This window comes from Maylandia zebra, linkage group LG1 (assembly GCF_041146795.1).
Source record: "Maylandia zebra isolate NMK-2024a linkage group LG1, Mzebra_GT3a, whole genome shotgun sequence".
Taxonomy (NCBI): Eukaryota; Metazoa; Chordata; class Actinopteri; order Cichliformes; family Cichlidae; genus Maylandia; species Maylandia zebra.
Genome location: NC_135167.1, coordinates 13,951,690 through 13,970,342, shown reverse-complemented (window position 1 = coordinate 13,970,342; position 18,653 = coordinate 13,951,690). Strand labels below are relative to the sequence as shown.

General features: G+C 36.4%; 2 protein-coding genes across 5 annotated transcripts; one reads left to right on the top strand and one right to left on the bottom strand.

Annotated features, from left to right (window-relative positions):
• Positions 1-526: 526 nt before the first annotated feature.
• Positions 527-5,043, bottom strand: LOC143419944 (uncharacterized). Of its 3 annotated transcripts, XM_076887822.1 has the most exons (9): positions 4,912-5,043; positions 3,460-3,527; positions 3,059-3,106; positions 2,856-2,920; positions 2,729-2,766; positions 2,092-2,171; positions 1,882-1,944; positions 1,538-1,588; positions 527-1,004 (listed from the first exon to the last, which is right to left on the bottom strand). In XM_076887822.1, exons 1-9 carry the CDS (start codon positions 4,985-4,987, stop codon positions 951-953), a joined length of 543 nt encoding a protein of 180 aa, XP_076743937.1. In that variant the 5' UTR covers positions 4,988-5,043; the 3' UTR covers positions 527-950. The 3 variants fall into 3 exon arrangements, with proteins under 3 accessions (XP_076743937.1, XP_076743942.1, XP_076743940.1); XM_076887827.1 differs by lacking the exon at positions 1,882-1,944; XM_076887825.1 differs by lacking the exon at positions 3,059-3,106.
• A 4,444-nt stretch (positions 5,044-9,487) lies between these two features.
• On the top strand, positions 9,488-15,740 carry LOC101486062 (uncharacterized). Of its 2 annotated transcripts, none has more exons than XM_076881778.1 (10): positions 9,488-9,614; positions 9,702-9,769; positions 9,885-10,005; positions 10,944-11,092; positions 11,198-11,340; positions 11,425-11,587; positions 12,336-12,429; positions 12,533-12,620; positions 13,258-13,331; positions 13,425-15,740. In XM_076881778.1, the coding sequence occupies exons 1-10, from the start codon at positions 9,571-9,573 to the stop codon at positions 14,236-14,238; spliced, it is 1,758 nt and encodes a 585-aa protein (XP_076737893.1). In that variant the 5' UTR covers positions 9,488-9,570; the 3' UTR covers positions 14,239-15,740. The 2 variants fall into 2 exon arrangements, with proteins under 2 accessions (XP_076737893.1, XP_014267545.2); XM_014412059.4 differs by having other exon boundaries at positions 9,885-10,014.
• Positions 15,741-18,653: the final 2,913 nt, after the last annotated feature.

Genomic DNA, 18,653 nt, shown 5'->3' with positions numbered 1-18,653 from the left:
TCTAAAATTGGAAAATTTGTCAGAGTGAAGTGTCTGTATTCATTTTTTTCTTCAAATCCAGTCATTTAAGACTTGTTTGGATAACGTGTAAACTGAAGTTATGTCCAGTATGATGATTCAGCAGTGTCTGAAAACAAACTCTACTGCTCACTTTTAACATCAAAAAGTTCAATGCACAGTGCCTAAAGGGACCAATAAGGGAGAAATTTCTGAGCATTTGTTTTGACAAATAAATGACAGTTTTTCATAAAATCCCATGATGCCACCTAGCCTTTGCATATTATGTCGCAATTGGATATGCATAATCCCCTTCACAAGAAAAATTACTGAACACTGTGTGACAGACCTGACCGGTTTCAGTGCTTGCATCATTTGTTACAAAGGCAGGAAATTGCCCAACATTTGCAACCATTGTCTTTTTCACAACCAGTAAGAGAAAACAACAACAAAGATTCTGAGCATAAGAGTTCCAAAATGAATAAATATTAATAACAAATAATGCAGTCAGACTATTTTTTTTTTCCTTCAATTATTTTATTTATTTCAAGGTACACACAGTATACAGTCAAACTCATCGTTCACCAGTCAAAATGAGTTTGCTACTTGTTTGCTACTCAAGTAAGTGAAGGTCTTACAGATATATTGCTCTTATACTTGGGTGGGTGACAGGAATATATTCACTACATTTGAAGACAGAAAAGCAGTACACGAAAGAACTATCAGCATTAACCTGGAGAATACAAACACGAGTCTGTGATCTAAATGTTTAAGGCCTTTTTGTCCAGACTGTGACTAGATGGATGGCTACAGGTGTTTGAAATCCTAATATAAATAATATAAGTAGTTGGAAACACTATAACATAGGAAACACAAATCATGAACCAGCTGTACATGATGCACCATGATGGCAATTATAACCATTGCTCTGCAGTTGAAATGCAGCTCTCAGTTTACCACAGAGGGGCTCTGATCAACACCCCTTTCCATGTGTGAGAATTTGCTACCTGCAACAATTCAGAGCAGAACCAACATAAAAGAAAAACACCTAAACAATGTAAATATGTCTAACACACATTATTCATTATACTCAACTGTATTTGAAATAAAAGTAAATAAAAGTGCTGTATATCTCAATCTGTTATTTAAGGTGCAGATGAGTGATAAAGCACATCATAAATAGACAAATCCCCAATGTCATAATAGAAAAAGGAATTATATAAAAAAAGACACAGATTTTGCTTTATTTTAATTTATAATTAAAAAAAAAAAATACGCTAGGTTAATTCTCATGTCAGCTTGTGTTTGTTCAAGGCACTGGCTTCTAACTGGAGTTGGTCCACCAGATATTTTGACAGTGAATACCAACTGCTCCTTATGCTGATGAGTGAAAGGAAGGGAATGAATTGAAGGGGATCGATAAAGGATATCTTACCCTGCCTTATCCTATGTGAATGTGCCATAATAGATTTTCACTTTTTAAGTTAGTTACTAAACTACCCTGTGTGCAGAAGTTGGATGATAATTACTTTTGATTTACCTGCATTCTCTGATGAAGAAACCTCAACTTCTGGTTGAGACATTCAATTTCCTGATACAAACAAAAAGATAATGACCAGGTGTTTGATTTTTTAAAAACTCACTGTAATATTAACCCATTTAAACCCACTGGGAACAACTTTTGCTGCTCTAAGCCCCTACGACATTAAAAAATAATTAAACATATTGTGTGTAGGGGATGTCTAAGGAGTAAAATGCATGCACTGATTTTGCAGGGAAATTTTGGGGATTTAATGGGTTAAGAGATTTGATGAAGAGGCTAAAACTCTTCAATATGGTTCTGCGTTTCTCAGTGCATTCACCGCTTTAAGAAAGTTTAAATACCTGGGTTAGTTTTTCATTACGCCTGAGTTTGACTTGAGGAAGAAGGTCTTCCAGTCTCTGTATCTATAATTAAAAATACAATCTAAAATCATTTACAGACAAGTAGCATCTGTTATTAAGTCGTTAATATATTCATTCGGAGATCAGTCTGTTGACTACTGCCAAACCACTAACTGTACTGTACTCTCATTAAAGAATACTTGCACTTACCCTTCTTTCAATAGTCTGTAGTCTTGTGTTCATAGTTTTATTGATCACAGTCATGGGGATGGTTCTCGGCTTGGGACACACTGAAGTAATATGAAACCAAACAGAAATCAAAAAGGTGCCTTTTTGTTCAGGACTATACATTGTAGTGATCTTTCTTTCTGTATCTTCTTTACTATTTGTAGAATAATTTAGCCATGATAAACTGATTCATGTTTAAGTGTTTCATGTGTTTCCCATCCAAAATAAAGGAAAACGAGTCCATTCACTGCTACTATTAAAGCTGCGGTTCCATTCACAGGATGTGGATGCTGACCAAGAGTAGTCTTTAGGATATTCCATTTGTGATACCTTCTAAAATTTCTGTCTGTTGTTTAAAAAACTGTCCCATGACAAGAAAATCTAATACTTTATATTATGTTCTATTTTTCTTTTACAGCAAATGAATCATTGCAAATACTTTTTCCAGAATAGAGGTGCTGGGACCCCTCCCAGCACCACATTTGATACAAGGTTTGTTCATAATTCCATTGCCTTTGTATATCCCATAAGCTAAGCTGATTGGCTGTAGTTATTCCATTAACAGGATTATGAAATGTAGAAACATTTACAGACTGTTAAAGATAAACACACTGATTACCATGCTGAAAGATCTTTGCAACCTCAAGCACGTAAGGTCTGTGAAGAAAAATATATAACTGCTTGATTATATATTTTCAGTATGCAGTGATTAAATGTAAAGACTTTTACATCACCAGACCACATACATGTGCTTGCTGTTAGCAGGGATGGAGCTGTTCAGAGGGATAAGATGGCCATGATGGTTCCTTATCTACACACAGAGGAAACTTATCAGCTTGTTGTGTTTTCAAGAGCTCCCACCAATTTTTTTTTTTTCATTAATCATTTTTGACACATGGACCCACTTCCACTAAACGTTTAGAGAAATGCCTGTATTTTACACATGTACCTTGAACACAACATTGGAGCAGTTCAGCCCAAAAGCACTGCTGACAATCTGAAAAGGTGATGTAATATAATATAATATAATGGGCAATATTTTAATAAGTAAACAACAAAAGAGCACATTCATGTTTTATACTTAATAATATTAACAATCAATGATTTAAAGTCAAAGTCAAAACAACAAAAACAAAACAAATCAATCCAAAAATACACATGATAAGAAAGAACAATTACATAATTACACATAAAAGATTAATCAAATCTCAACAAATGCTGTGAGGACTGTGATCATTTTAAATCTTTAAATTTAATGTCTGCTTTAAATGCATATTTGTGAGAATTAAATGTATAACTTTGGAGATTTTAAAGTTGATTGGCTGACTCAATGGATGGATGAATGCATACCTGTACAATGATGGTAACATCAGCAGCTGGGGGAATAGACACTTCTCGAAGAGTAGCCACTTTTTCATCTGCAGCAAAGTAAATGTAAGAGTCTACTTTTTACAATGTTACCATTACATAATTGCAAACAGTGCATTTATTAATGGTTAATCAATCATTCACTTATAATTTATAAAGATATAAGCCAAAACAGCCACCAATGCTGTGGAAAACATGCCAGTAGCTGGACATTTGGTTAGTATAGTTATAGGCACTTTGAGGCAACTGTTTTTGTGATTTGACGTTACATAATGGAATACTCTCCCTCTTCATATTCGCGCGTCAGATTCCATTCAGTCTTTTAAATCACGTTTAAAAACGTATTTGTTTGATCTGGCATTTAAGGCGAATTAGGGTAATTTACATCTGGCTCTGTATTTAGATTATGTAATTATCTTATTTTATATATTTGTAATTTATATTTCATTGTGATTTTATTTGTACTGCGATTTTAATGGAAAGCACTTTGGTGTACTTCGGTCTTAAAAATGTGCTATATAAATAAATTTTGATTGATTGATTGATTGATTGATTGATTGATAAATAAAATTAAATTGAATTGGATTGAACTTAATTGAATGTTATCAGTGCATCAGATCTAAAAAGCAGTATATTTAGTATAATCTCTCTCAACACAGAAGTGCTTATTTATGTCTTATGGCCGTCATGAGAAAGCTGGATTTACATATACTGTGTTTGAATGCATGGTAGCACACTTCACATGAGTATCATGAAAAATCAAATTTACAATCGAAGTGAATGGACTTTATAGTTAACTAGAGACATTTGTTGTGTTTAGTATTTTCAGTTAACTGCAGATTGTTTAGATATATATTATGTGTAAGTGTTATGTAAATATATATATATATATATAGGCTATTAGGCACAAATGTTTTGGTGTGTTGTTTGTCCATGTTTGACATGGATTTTAAACACTCACATCTGAACACTTGATTGTTACAGTATTTCATTCATCTCTTATTAAAATTAACCGTTTAATATATTTGCTAAATACCCAATTGCATGATTCTAGTAATCCTATAATCAGATTTTTGTTCCCTCTTTGGTTCTTTTGAAGAAAAAAATAAAATAAAAATAATTTTAGATGTGAGCTCGCGGTCTAATATAACAGTCACCAGCGAAATGCTCCTACCCTTTTGGGGGGTTATTTATGAGTACGTTATTGCCTGATAAAGCAAAAAATAATATATAAACTTTTTTTAAATGGATTTAACTTACATTATCTGGGGAAAAAAAAGAAAAAGAAAATATGAGCACACAATCCTCATTTTGACTTTAACGGGTTAAAGGGGCTGGTTGCCATGGACACAGACGCACAGACTGACATCAGTGAGTAATTAAAAAAAAATCACGGCTGACGAGAAGACGAGAAACTCACACAAACTCACGAACCTTTTTTGTCAAGCCGCCTCAGAGCGATCCAAATCTTTGATACCTGAGGTAATTTATCAAAACTGACGATAGACATTTTAGTCAGAGAGCAGAAGCAGCCGCAGCCAGCGAGTATAAAAAATAGATTATACATCCGGCAAGAGACCTTCAAAATAAGGCTTGAACTTCAGCCTTAATAAAGTACCATTCTAAATAAATAGAATGGTACTTTATTAAGGATAGCTTTGCAAATAAAAGAAAAACTGCTGTTCTTTAAGTGGTCACCACCCTAAGTTATTCAGAGAATGTAATGTATGGGTGCGGAAAATGCACACAGCTCTTCAATAATAGTATATCCTCTTAAGGAAATATAAACATGGCATTTCATTTTACATACAGGTGGTTTAATTTAAAATAAAAAAAACCCCACAACCTCTTTTTGGTTACTTTCAAACACCATATGCTTTATAAGGTCTGAGACGATGAAAAAATATAAATGTGACGTGTCATAATATTTAAGATACCGAAGATTTCTGAAAGAACACTGCTTAAAATGTGTATATATGAGAAGTACCAGTAATAATACTAACTGACAACCTACTGATAGACATCAGGAATCATCTTTCAAGTCTGTTTTAGACACAAACAGATGGACTGAACCAGAAGAGAACTTGAAGAACTTGAAACTCAGGATTGTCTCATATTTGTCAGTGTGAAATTATTAGCTGTCTTGAAGAGCACCAGCTTGTCTAGTTTCTTCATTAAACTTTCTAAAAAAAACTGTAGTTTTGTTTGTTGCGCCAAGCCGACATGTTAGTTGTACAATCCAGAGTCTAAGACAATTTCGTGTGAAAAAGAATCAGCTTGTCCAATGTTAGGAACACAACCGAGTCTTGAGATTTTATATCCATAGCTGGTGCAGGATTGGTTAGTGTTTTGAAAAACCTAAAGGGAAAAACGAAACTGTCTTCTTTGACAATGCACTTGCAAGACCAGACAGATTCCCTGCAATGTGTTGTAAGCCTGATTAACAGACCGTGTCTGCAATAGTTGATCGGTTAGTACGTCAGACTATTTTTTCTTTCTTTTGGCACCAAGCCACTTTATGTTTGAGGAGAAAATTGAAAGCTGTGAAACAAAACCTACAGGAAACCTAACAGGACAACTGAGAGAGAGAAAAAAATCAGACATTATTTAAGAAAGCCCTTTTAGGACATTCTTGTGTACATAATTCACCACAAAAAAGGCTTCAATATCATACAAAGACTTCATGTAAATTAATATATTCTGGATCTGAAAAGAAACTCAATGGTAAGAGAAAAGACTGTTTAAAGAGATGTTCTTGAGTAGGGCTGGGCGATATGGCCTAAAATCCATATCATGGTATAATTTGAAGCATGTGGGGTAACGATATATATCGTGATATATTCTTTTCTTCTGTATAACGTATTTTGCACACTGTAAGGCACACTTAAAATCCTTTAATTCTCTCAAAAATCAACAGTGTGCCTTATGTATGAATTCTGGTTGTGCTTACTGACCTCGAACCGATTTGATGTAGTACATGGCGTGCAGAAATCTGTCAAAAATGTTTTAGTACGACTTTGGTAAGCTATGAAGGCACCGCCTGATGGCTTGGCGGAGCGGTACGGCTGCCGTAGTCAGGAGCCTTGCGGAGTAATCTGGGTTCAAAACTCCGTTTGCTTCAGGTCCCAAAGTCAAAGGAACACTGCGGCATTACTGAGAGTTAAAAACTGTCTAAATTCTTTCATCTTTAATAAAATGATTAGCGTTGCTGCTTTACCAGGTGTAACAATTAAGTTTAACATTCAGGCATCCATGAAAACAGATTTAATAAATTCAACGGAGTTAGAAGTTAGCAGGAAATTAGCTCGCTAGTTTCCACCTAAACATGATATGCCATGTTCTGACTAAGAGATTTCTGAAAAAATTAAAACGTACAGCAGTGACTTTTGTAGGGTTACTGAAGTCGGACTAGCTGGTATATAATGATGTCCTACGTGATCACTAGCAAAACAGCTATGTTAGCATAACATTAGCACAGTGAAGCTGACGGATGAACGCTAACCTTTTTCCACATGATAAAAGTTAACGTGAGGGTTTCTGGTGGTTAGGGACAAATGCAATTAATAATAATAATAATAATAATAATAATAATAATAATAATAGATTTTATATATGAGCGCCTTTCAAGTCACCCAAGGACACTTTGCAATAGGATAAAACACTTAGTAAAACAATGGCAAAATAAGAACAATAAAACAAAAGCACAAGATAAAATTAACAAACAGTGGATTCACAGTGAATATGCAGATTTGAAAAGATGAGTTTTGAGTTGGGATTTAAACTGGGGGAGAGAACCAATGTTTCTTATTTCTGGGGGCAGAGAGTTCCACAGCCTGGGAGCAGAGCAGCTGACAGCTCTGCTTCCCATGGTGGTGAGGCGGAAGGAAGGTACAGTAAGCTGGATAGAAGAAGAAGATCGAAGTGAACAGGTAGTGGTTAACAGGTCAGAAAGGTAAGGAGGAGCGAGGTTATGAATGGCCTTGAAGGTGAGCAGAAGAAGTTTGAATATTATCCGGAATTTCACAGGGAGCCAGTGAAGTTCCTGAAGAACGGGGGTGATGTGCTGGTAGGAGGGGGTTCTGGTGATAATGAGAGCAGCAGAGTTCTGAACCAGTTGAAGCTTATGGAGGGATTTTTGGGGGAGACCATGCAAAAGAGAATTGCAGTAGTCAATAAGGGAGGTAACAAGACTGTGGACAAGAATGGAGACTGGGTGGAAAGAGAAGGAAGTAATCTGTTAATGTTGCGTAGATGGAAGTAGGCAGAACAGGTGAGATTATTGATGTGAGATTTATAGGAAAGTGAACTGTCTAGGATGACACCAAGGCTCTTAACCTGAGGAGAAGGGAAAACTGTGGAATTATCGATGGTGAGTGAGAAATGGTTTGCCTTCAAAAGGTTGGATTCAGTTTACTGCACACAAAAGCAAACAGTTTACTTCTCACACAACAAGTTTTAAACATGTACATTTTATGTCTCTATGTCTCATATGAAATACTTACACTTGTATTTAAATTATGTATCTTTTTATTTATTTGATAATATCACAAATTAATTTCCATATACTTCAAATACGTGATGAAATTATCTTTGCACATACATACAAAAGCACACATGTTTTTCCCATTGTTTTCCATGCTGACTTCCTGTTTTCAGTGAACTTCAGACAGTTCAAGGAAACATCCTGGCTCATAAGGCCATGACAAAAAGTGAGGATCACTGTTTTGGCAGTTAAACAAAACACAGTATAGAAACCAGTAGGCTTAGTCTTGGGCGTGGATACATGAGTGTGGAGTGCCAGTAATATATTTGAAGTCAGGGAGCACACTGCCCAGGTGTTCTAAGTTGGCAGAGATCCGAAAATTACCCTGAAACACATACAGAGGAAAAACTTAAAGTAAAGTAAAGTGTAACCCTCAATACATTTATATAACCAAAATACATCCAACACAACTCAGGTTTGACTCCTGCACCCGAACAATGGCAGTTTGACTTCCAACAAGGAAATTCCTCTGAGAATACATTCATGTTAAACACCACAACTTGCTTTATATACATTCCACTTTGTGGAAGAAGATGAAAGGGGACATATAAACCTCCTGTCAATGTGACTAAAACATGTTCCTCCCCTTTTACATCATCAGTGAATGAAAATTAGTGCTACACTATACATGGGTATACATTCATTAAAATGTGCCTGGTATGGGTCTAAGGTTTCTTGTAATTGTGTGTTATGTTTTGAACCTAAAATAAGTCTATATATAAATTTATGTCACGTCATGGCTATTGACTGTGCAAAAAATGCTGAAAATGTGAACTGTATTTTTTTTAAATCAAACTGCAAAACTGCAGCAGTAATTTGCCAATTAGAAATATCCTTAAGAATAGAATAGAATCATTTGTGTTTGTTGTCTTGTTTATTGTCTAGCTTGTCACAAATAATCATACTGTGTTTATCATAACTTTTTTCCAAATTATTTATACATGGTTTATTTTTTCCTCTCATGTTCTCCATATAATAAAAACGACCTTTGTGCAAGAATGGCATATCGCAATTCTAGAATCAAGGCATTATTTATTATGTGCAATAGTAGGCTTAAAATGTTTCCATGAAAGCTGTATAATTTCATGTTCAGGTTCCGTTTACTATACGTAGCCTAACGCAGGTCTATGACAGTATGACACACAAGCGGTCAGAGACTTTTAGCATAAATGTAATATAAAACAGCTGAGGACAGCCAGTGAACTTTAGAGACCCAACAAAATATAATTGGTAATGTTAGTTCCTGTCGATAATGTGCACGGGAAAAAGAAAGAGGAAAATTTTGCTTAATTTAAATGATTCCATCGTTTTTATTCCATAACTTTCCATATTCCCACTCTACTGCCAAACTGGGATTTTACAGTGTTTTACAGTAAGTCTACTCCCCCCTCCCCCGTTTTTATACGCACGGTTCTGTCCTTCCAAAGAAAAGTCAGTGAGTCTGACTTCCCCTAAATGAGTGGTGCATTCTGCAACAGCTTTCACATGAGAAAGACTGTGAGACACACTGTGCGAATGGATTTAGGCTGGAGCCGAGCAGACCGCTTTCTATGAAAATACGCGAACTAAATTGTCTCGTAATGGATTCAAACAGGTAACCTGGATAACGTAAATTTGACTTTCTTCACGAATCCGTCAGGTTTGTTAAAAGAAAATATCTTATTTTCGTTTTTTCTTCCAGACAAGTTTGCAACTGGATCTCTTATACCGTGCTTCTTTTTGGATACATAACTGCGGCCGTACTTCCTGGTATGTAGCTTACAGTAAAATAATAATAATAATATTAATACTGTAATTAGATAGTCTGTGTGAGCCCTGTGTGAGCACTCATAATTTTCGTACTTGTATAATATGTTTCGTTCAGGAAAGAATCCGACAATTGGCTTCAACCTTGAATGTACGTACGACTTTGACCAGGTGATGCAGTGTGAGCTGGAGCTGCAAAACTGCACTGAGTACAGCATGACTCTCCAAGTCCAAGACAAGTATGCCCGGTGTGTTTTTAATCGATGATTTTAGTATTACACCGATCAGCCATGGCATTAAAACCAACAGGCTTACTTTGACTGGGTGCTGCTTTTGCTACTAGCTCCTACGTGTCCGGGTATAGACACGATTTATCTGAGGGTATCTGCCCTGTGTGGGGGTTCCTGGGTCGGCTGTATGTGGACCGGACTTGCATTGGCACACTGAGTGGATTCTCAGTTAGATTGGGATGTTTGGATTTTTGCTCTTCGTTGTGTTCCTCATTCACTTTCTAGACAGTTCTTGTTGTGTGGAAGTTCTCAGTGGAAATCCCAGCAAACTCGGTATTACTGGTGCTGAGAGGTAAAATGAATGTGCACAGAGTTATATCAAACTTTAAAAAACAAAAAAAAACAGCAAAAAACTAAAATAATAAGCTATGGCAGTTAAATGGTTGGTACATTCTTGTGAAGAACAAACATATTGTACTTTTACAATATGTACAGTTTTCCCAAATTTGTTTTTGTTTCTTTAGGCTGTTTTTTTAATCAATAAGTGTTAAACAGTTGACAAATTTCAGCTGCTTTTCTGTCTGTTAATCTTCTTTGGGATTCAGGGGAATATGTCAATAGATGAGCACTGTTAATTTTATTCCATAATTTTTGTGCTGTTCAAACAATGACTTTAGTAAACTAGAGTAACACTGCCTCAGTATGTGGGACATGTGTACAAAGGATAAAAATGTGGCGTTGTTGTAGCAGGAGGTTAGCATGATCCAAAGATGATTGGTTGGGTGTAACTGGAATCCAAGGTTAATCATTAACACTGCATTTAATGTGTAGTCATTACTTGTTACTTTCTTCATCTGTCTGTGGTTTCAATGCTGTGGCTGACAGTGTAAATATGCTGTGGCATATGAATGTTTAAAGTGTTTTGCATATTATCCTTTGCTCCCCAGTGAGGAGAACTGCGCTGTACAACAGTGTGGCATTGGAAAGTGTTGTTGCTCCTTCAAACTGATGCGTGTGTTAGGAGAAGCTCTCACAGCAAAAGTCTGGAAAGATGGCAACATCATGGAGTCAAAAGCTATCAATGTCATGGAGAGCAGTACGTTGGCTTCTTTCAAATTATTTCCCATAACTCTGCATCTGCCAGAAAGACTCTCTGGAGGTGAACAAATATTCACTTTAATGCTCTTTTGTTTCTGTACAGTAAAACCAAAAACTCCAACAATCAAATCAGTCAATGAACTCGAAGGGAATTTTGAAGTCAAGTGGACGTCAAACATGAAGGGATTTTTAAACAATGAAATGACTGCTGTGGTGACTTACTATAAAAAAGGAGAAACAGAAAAGGTAGGAACAATGCCACAGTAACTATTTGTTCTGGAGATGTAAACATGGACAACTGTCAAACTCATTTTTGTTCCTCCATACTAGACATCTGGACCTTTCAAACCAGCCACAGTTGATGAACTAAATTACTATGTAATAAAAGGTCAAGACCTGGCTCCCAGTTCAGCATATGTGGTCAGCGTGAAAAGCTTCTTAAGTCTGAGTGGCAAGTTCAGTGACAGTAGCAAAGAGTGGGAATTTGAAACTGGTAAGAATTGTCTTTATTCAGTTGTAAAACAGTAAATTCTGTATTTCTTAACTGTGTTAAGAGGCCCTAATTATATTTCTATTACACATTCAGCTGAAAAATAATATGAGTTTTAATATTAACTCTCAAACTAACTATCATGTAAGCTGTTGTCTCCAGAGAAAAGTGGAGATGAGCAGCTTAGATTGTAACATTAAAAGTGAATTTAGAAGTGTATTCGAATATAAAGGATCTGTGGAAATCTCAAAAGCAAAGAGATAAAAAGTTTGTATGTATAATATGTACAGTTTTAATTTCTCTTTTTTAATCTCCTGAACAACAAAGCAACAATAAATCAATAAATTATGATGCTATGTCCTGTTTTAAGTAGTATCGATCTGAACATTCATACCGTGTATAGCATAAGATAGAGTATGAAGACTTTTTAAAAAATGTATATTTTATCTTTGTAACTTACATTTTGGAGGCTGCATAGAGTAAAAAAAAATGCAATGGGACACTCTCATTGGTACAAAAAAATAACTAAAAACTATCCTTTTGAGGCAATATGAAGAAACTGTTTAGGAATTATATAGCATTAAGTAGTGACACACAGTGTCATCAACACAACACATCTAACACAAAATACAAGTCTGTTAGCAGACATATAAGCATATGCTATGCACTTTATCCTACTATATCTCTCTGCTGTATAACATCTGTGCAAGATTGCAATTATTAAACTTGTTTCATACATGTTATTTCACAGGTCCTTCCCGCCACAACCTGATGTTGGTTATCATTATCACCCTCAGCATTGCTGCAGTCATCCTCAGCGTTGCTAAATATGGCTGTTATGCAAAGTGAGTCATGTAGATCAACAAGTTTTTCTTGTGCCTCGGTCAGTGCATATTTCCCCTAAATATTTGAATGGGGTCATCATTTTTTTCCTACATTTCCTTTTAGGTTGAGAAAAATCTATTACGATGCAGTTCCGAAAACTACAAATCCCTCTTTTCTTAATATTAATCCAAGTGAGCAGAAGGTGAGACAGGTGAGGTCAAAAACTTCTAACTTCAATGGTTGCATTCATTTACTTTATTATTAATAATTATTAACAATTTAAAATCTGTTGGTGATTTTCATTAAATTATTATATTGCATCACTTTTTCATCATTTGCTATAATTGGATTTACATTTGGTCTATAAATAGCAGTTTTATCAGGACTGTTATAGTCAAAAGAAAATCTAATGCATCTAGTGGACAACATTTGGCGATTAGAATAGAAATGTATCTGCTTAGCCATCAGCTGATGAAGACTGGCACTAAAAATCAGCTGATCTGCAGGGACTACAGCTGAACTTGAATTTGTGGCCTGTCTTAAGTGACACTATATTTAATTTTTCATTGTTCATGGCATAATCAGCCCTGGAGTCAAATGGCCTTCACAAACGCTATGATTTAACAGAAATTGTGCTGAAATCAGAATCCAGCTCTGCATTTTTTAACAGGTTTTTTCTACGGTAAAATCAGTCACTAAATCCTATTGTCCCAAAAACAGGGCAAACTAAGTCAACCAGAAATGATATCTTAAGGAATACAAAAGGCACTTTGAGAAACATACTAAAGTTCCAAAAGATTTTCCTCCTTCAACTGAAATGTTTAAGACTGTTCATTCATTTTGCTTAGGTCTTGAAACTTGAACCCATCATTACCATCCCCATACATGTTGAGACCCTTATTCCAGATGACAGTGAACTGGGGTTAGTATTGACTGCATTGATGCATCACCATTACAAGACATTTCCTTGAGGATTTATATCTGGCAGTTTCAGTAATTGTTTCTTTGTATTCAGGTCGAAGGTGTCATTGACAGACACAAGCTGTGGAAGCCTTCAGCAAAGCAGTGGGGTCAGCACGGGTTCCTCTGATCTAAGTTATACAAATACTGAAAGCCCCGTTGCTGTGAATGGAGAATCTTCTATTGCTAAAGCTGCTAAGAATGAGCTCTGTAAAATATTCCCAAATATTTGCCCAATATTACCAGTGAGCACCAGTCTCCCGACACAGTCAAACAATACACAAGGAAGTGAATTATTCTCTGAAACGAGTTCTGGAGTATCTGCATTTGAAAATAAAACCTATCACTTCCTTCTTCCTGGCTGTTTACATCAGACTATGACAGACAACTTAAACACCCAGGGGACGGCTGAAATGCTTTGTGACTCTATTTACCATCCCAGTAACAGTGGAATGGAGAGATGTCCGGATCACCAGATACCAGCTTGTCAAGTTCCTGCACAACTAAGTGGTATTTCACCATCAGTGGTTTCACCTCTTCTATCAACAGACATGTCCTATCAAGAGGTCCCCATATGTGTGCCCATAGGGTCACACAGTTTTCTTGCAGTGGATGACGACTATCAGGAAATTCCAAGTTTGGTGAGGCAGCCTGGTGCTTCGCTTTTAGAGCACAGAAATACTGAGCATAAGGAACATTTGGACAAGTCGGAGGAGGAGTCACTTAGAAACAGCCCTGAAAGCATCTTAAGCCCAGTTGTTCCAGTTCAGGATGGGCAGCGTGTCTCTGAACTCCAAGTACCCACCTGTTTTAAATCTACTAACTGCTCTGTACCAATAATCACAGAGAGTGGCTATCAAAGTGTGTAGTGTTGTGACCATAACTTCAGTTTTAGCTCTTTCTAATACATGGATGCATGAAAATGATCTCATGATAACTGTTTCTTATAGAATATGATCCTGCTGTCATTTGGAAATTATTCTATATAGTAAGTCAAAGATTTGCACTGTGAGAACACTTAGGTTCAGCATATTTAAAATGTACTCATAACAAACATTATTTTATTTATTTAACTTTGATTTCACCAGTTTAGTCCCATTGAGACCAAAGATCTCTTTTACAAGGGAGACCCGACCCTTAAAGGTCTGACTGAATTTAACTTGACCGGTGGATTTGAGGGGTGAGCACAGGAGGTAGAGCAGGTCATCTACTAATGTAAGGTTACTTCAGTCTGCATGCCAATATATCCTTGGGCAAGTTTCTGAATGCATTCACCAGAGGGTAAATCTTAAGGTCTATTTTGACTTTTGCGATAAATCTACTTCATACATGACGCTGGAACTAGAAACTCCATTTATCCCTACACCACAGCCTTCCACACCATTCAGGTCGTTGTGGTACGTGTCGACTGAACAGTGGTTATTTTTCTCGGGAAGTGCAAGTCAGTTACGTAGAAGGTTGTTGTGTAGGTTTGAAATGGGCTTTCAGTTATGGTGTACGATCTCAAATAAAAACAAACTGTGATATTTAGGGTATAAGTGATGTACATGTTGCCATTAGAATGCTTTTCAATCAAAGTGAATTACCCTGGGCTCTGTTTGTTTCAAAGAAACATTGCTGAAGAATTTTCAGATATTATATGGCTATAATTATAACCGTAATTTATTAAGTGTTTGTTTTCAACAAATGTTTAGGAAAAAAGTTTTATTTGTCATGTTGTTTTTATATCCAAAATTCAAGTTATTTTCTTTTGTTTTGTTTTCACTTAATTGTAAATAACACATTTGAAATGAGGCAGCACAGTGGTTCGCATTGTTGCCGCACAGTAAAAAGGTCCTGAGTTTAATTCCACCATCAGGCCAGGGTCTTTCTGTGTGGAGTTTACATGTTCTCCCCATGTTTGCGTGGGTTCTTCCTCCCACAGGCCAAAGACATGCAGTTAGTGGGTTACGTTAATTGGAAACTCGAAATTGCCCATAGGTGTGAATGTGAGTGCGAATGGATGTCTGTCTCTGTGTGCCAGACTGGCGACCTGTCCAGGGTGTAGCCCTATGAGAGTTGAGATAGGCTCCAGCACCCCCCGTGACCCTGAAAAGGATAAGCGGAAGCGAATGGATGGATGGACATTTGAAATGTATTACTGGAATGTATAAATACTGATAAGACCAAAATATGTTAAATTTGTCATGAATGCTAAAACAAGTGAGCTTTAATCTCTTTGCTTTTCCCGAGTTAAAAAAATGTTCAAAGTGAATTACTCTGAGATGTGTTTGCTTCAAATAGACATTACTGAAGACTTTCAATGATCTACAGTATGCTGTACTTTGTACAGTCTGCACAAACAATTTAATATTAAATTCTTCAAGCATCATTGCGTATCATTTGTAACTTGGATCCCAATGCGGTGACCCATTTTAGAGATTGGTACTTCAAATTAAAGTCGTTAATAAATGAGAGCACAAAACCGATAGCAAAAACAAAACCCACAAAGAAGAATGTAATCCTGTTAATGACAATGGAGGGGGTCACATATCTGAAAGCTTGACTAATGTGCATATAGTAATGATAAACACAATACATTTACAGCTACACTGAGTCATACAAATAGTGCTGCATTTATTATAAACTTTTCAGTAGTTAGTCAATACTCCTGATAATGTAGCTCTTTTCTGTTCACGTTGTTTAATTCAGATGTTTAATGTTGGCTTCCTTCAGTGTTGCTTGGAGGCTGGATGTCTATCAGGGTCCGCCTCCATATTGTGTTCTCAGCATGAGCAGACACTGTCGCCTCTGCACTGTGAATTTGCATGAAATCACATGACCAAAACAGACTCACCTGCAGTGGGTGAGCATGCAAACACGCATTAGATATTCATTGTTTCATTTATTTAATTGATTGTTTGTGTCTGGCCCAGAGTTTTTCCTATTGGTATGGCGTAATATGTAGAAAATGTACTAATAATAAACAATAGCATATAATAGTAGATTTAGTAGGGGTTAACTAGTCTCATAACTGACTCATAAATCACTTACAAATTGATCACAAGCCAGAATAACTTTATGTTACTGTTACATGCTGAAGGAAGACAAGGTTCATCCAGGTGCAAATTGAGGTTTATTGCTCTGAAACACAGCAAAACAGCAGTTAGGTGTTACTGAAGGCTTCCATTACCAAAACTGGCCTGCGTTACTTTTGTAAGGGATTTGCCAGTCACTCGTTTGTTTGAGTCGCTACTGCCACCTACTGGCGAAACTCAGTATCGCCTTAGAGGCACCGGCACAAGAACAAAAAATTGAGGTGGGCTGGGGGCAAGATCAGTATTACAGTATTACACTTTGAACACTGACTTCATTGTAATACGTTTATAAAAAGATATCTATTTTTTTTTACATCATAGTGTTGAGTATATGCAGAGTTTGATGGCTGTAGAAGGCTCTTAATAAAGAATAAACAGGAGTCAATGACTTAGTGTGATGAGAAATTCAAATCAAGAGCACATAAGGACTTTGAACTAGAGTCAATTTTGATTTCATAATTAACTTTTTACAATGAAAAATATTTATATTATTCTAGATTGCCAAGTGAAATTTTGAGCATTGATGTCATAGAAAATCCAGATTACACTTTTTAGGATTTTTCAAACTTTAGGAGGGATGTTAGATATTTACAATGGAATAACTATCATTCTAAATACATTATTTATTCCATTGTCTTTTTAAATTAATCATTGTATATTTGCTGATGAGCTGATTGCCAATAGTTGTTCAGAACAGGTCAACCTCCAGCCTCACACAGCACAGAGGAAAATGCACTCACCTGCATGCTTCACAGTGGAAACCATGCATGTAGAGACCTGGCTTCACCTTTTCTGTGTCATGCGAAGGCAAGGCGGGTGGATTCATCAGACCAAAGCACAGATTTCCATTAGTCTAATATCCATTCCTTGGTTTCTTGGCTCAAACCAATCTCTTCTGCTTGTTGCTTTTTCTTAGTAGTCGCTAGTAATCTTTAGTAGTCCCTAGTAATCTGTTAATTTTGGGAATGATTTCTGAGGCTGGTGACTCTTCCTTTCCTGGGGCGGTCCTCATGTGAGCCAATATTGCCATTTGTTGGTTTTGCAACTGCACTTGGGGACACATTCAGTGTTAGCAGTTTTCTGGACTGACTGACCTCCAGTTCTTCAAATAATGATGAACTGTCATTTGTCTTACTTAGCTGGTTGGTTCTTGTCATAATATGAATCCTAACAGTTGTCAAATAGGGCTGTCAGCTGTGTTACCAACCTGACTTCTGCATAGCACAACTGATGGCCTCAACCCCATTAAAAGGCAAGAAATTCAACCAATGACAAGCCACACCTGTAGAGCGAAAATCATTTCAGGTGACTACATCATGAATCTCACTGAGAGAAGGCCAAGGGTTTGCAGCACTGCCAACAAAGTAAAAGGTTTTATGTATGTATGTATCTACAATGTAGAAAGTTAAAAAAAAAAAAAAAACCATCAAATGAGAACGTGTGTCCAAACTTCTGACTGGTAGTGTATATTCTTTATATATATTACAGCACCGGATCCCCGCAAGGCTGCGTTCCCAGCCCCCTACTGTACAACCCTGTACATATATGACTGTACATCAACCCACCCAACCAACGTCATCGTCAAGTATGTAAGTAAGTATTTAACCAATGTTGGTTTTTCTTTCTGGCCGTTGGGCATAGCAGGTAAATAACATCAACCTTAATGCAGTTGAGTTACATGTCAGCCGTTTTGTGCTGCAATACAGTAACAGTTATATCAGTAAAGTTTTACTGATTGTATGTGTGTGAAAGAAAACCAACAGAACAAATCACAAACCAAAACTGAGCTCCTTTAAATTCCCCTCCTGACTTTGTGGGACCTTTTTTTTAAATATATTTTTCAGACTACACTTCAAAAACAGTAACACATTCACAGTGTAACAACAGATAATATAATATATGAAAAGGGGAGAAAATAACTGAATCTTTTTTTCATTTTTTTGTACAGCAGCAACCACAGCCTAGCATGATTATGCCACATGAACAAGATCTACAACTCTTGCAACACTTCCTTTCTCAACATTTACCAACTATCTAAATTGTGAGTGGAAGTTTACAACACGTCTTCTCGTCACTTTTTATGCTGTGTATGCTGTATATCTCTGCTGCAAGATACAACAAGATATCACGGCCTTATTATTTTATGCATAAAGTATGCCAATAAAAAAACTACTCACTGGATATAAGTGTTTTGGGGACAAAATTTG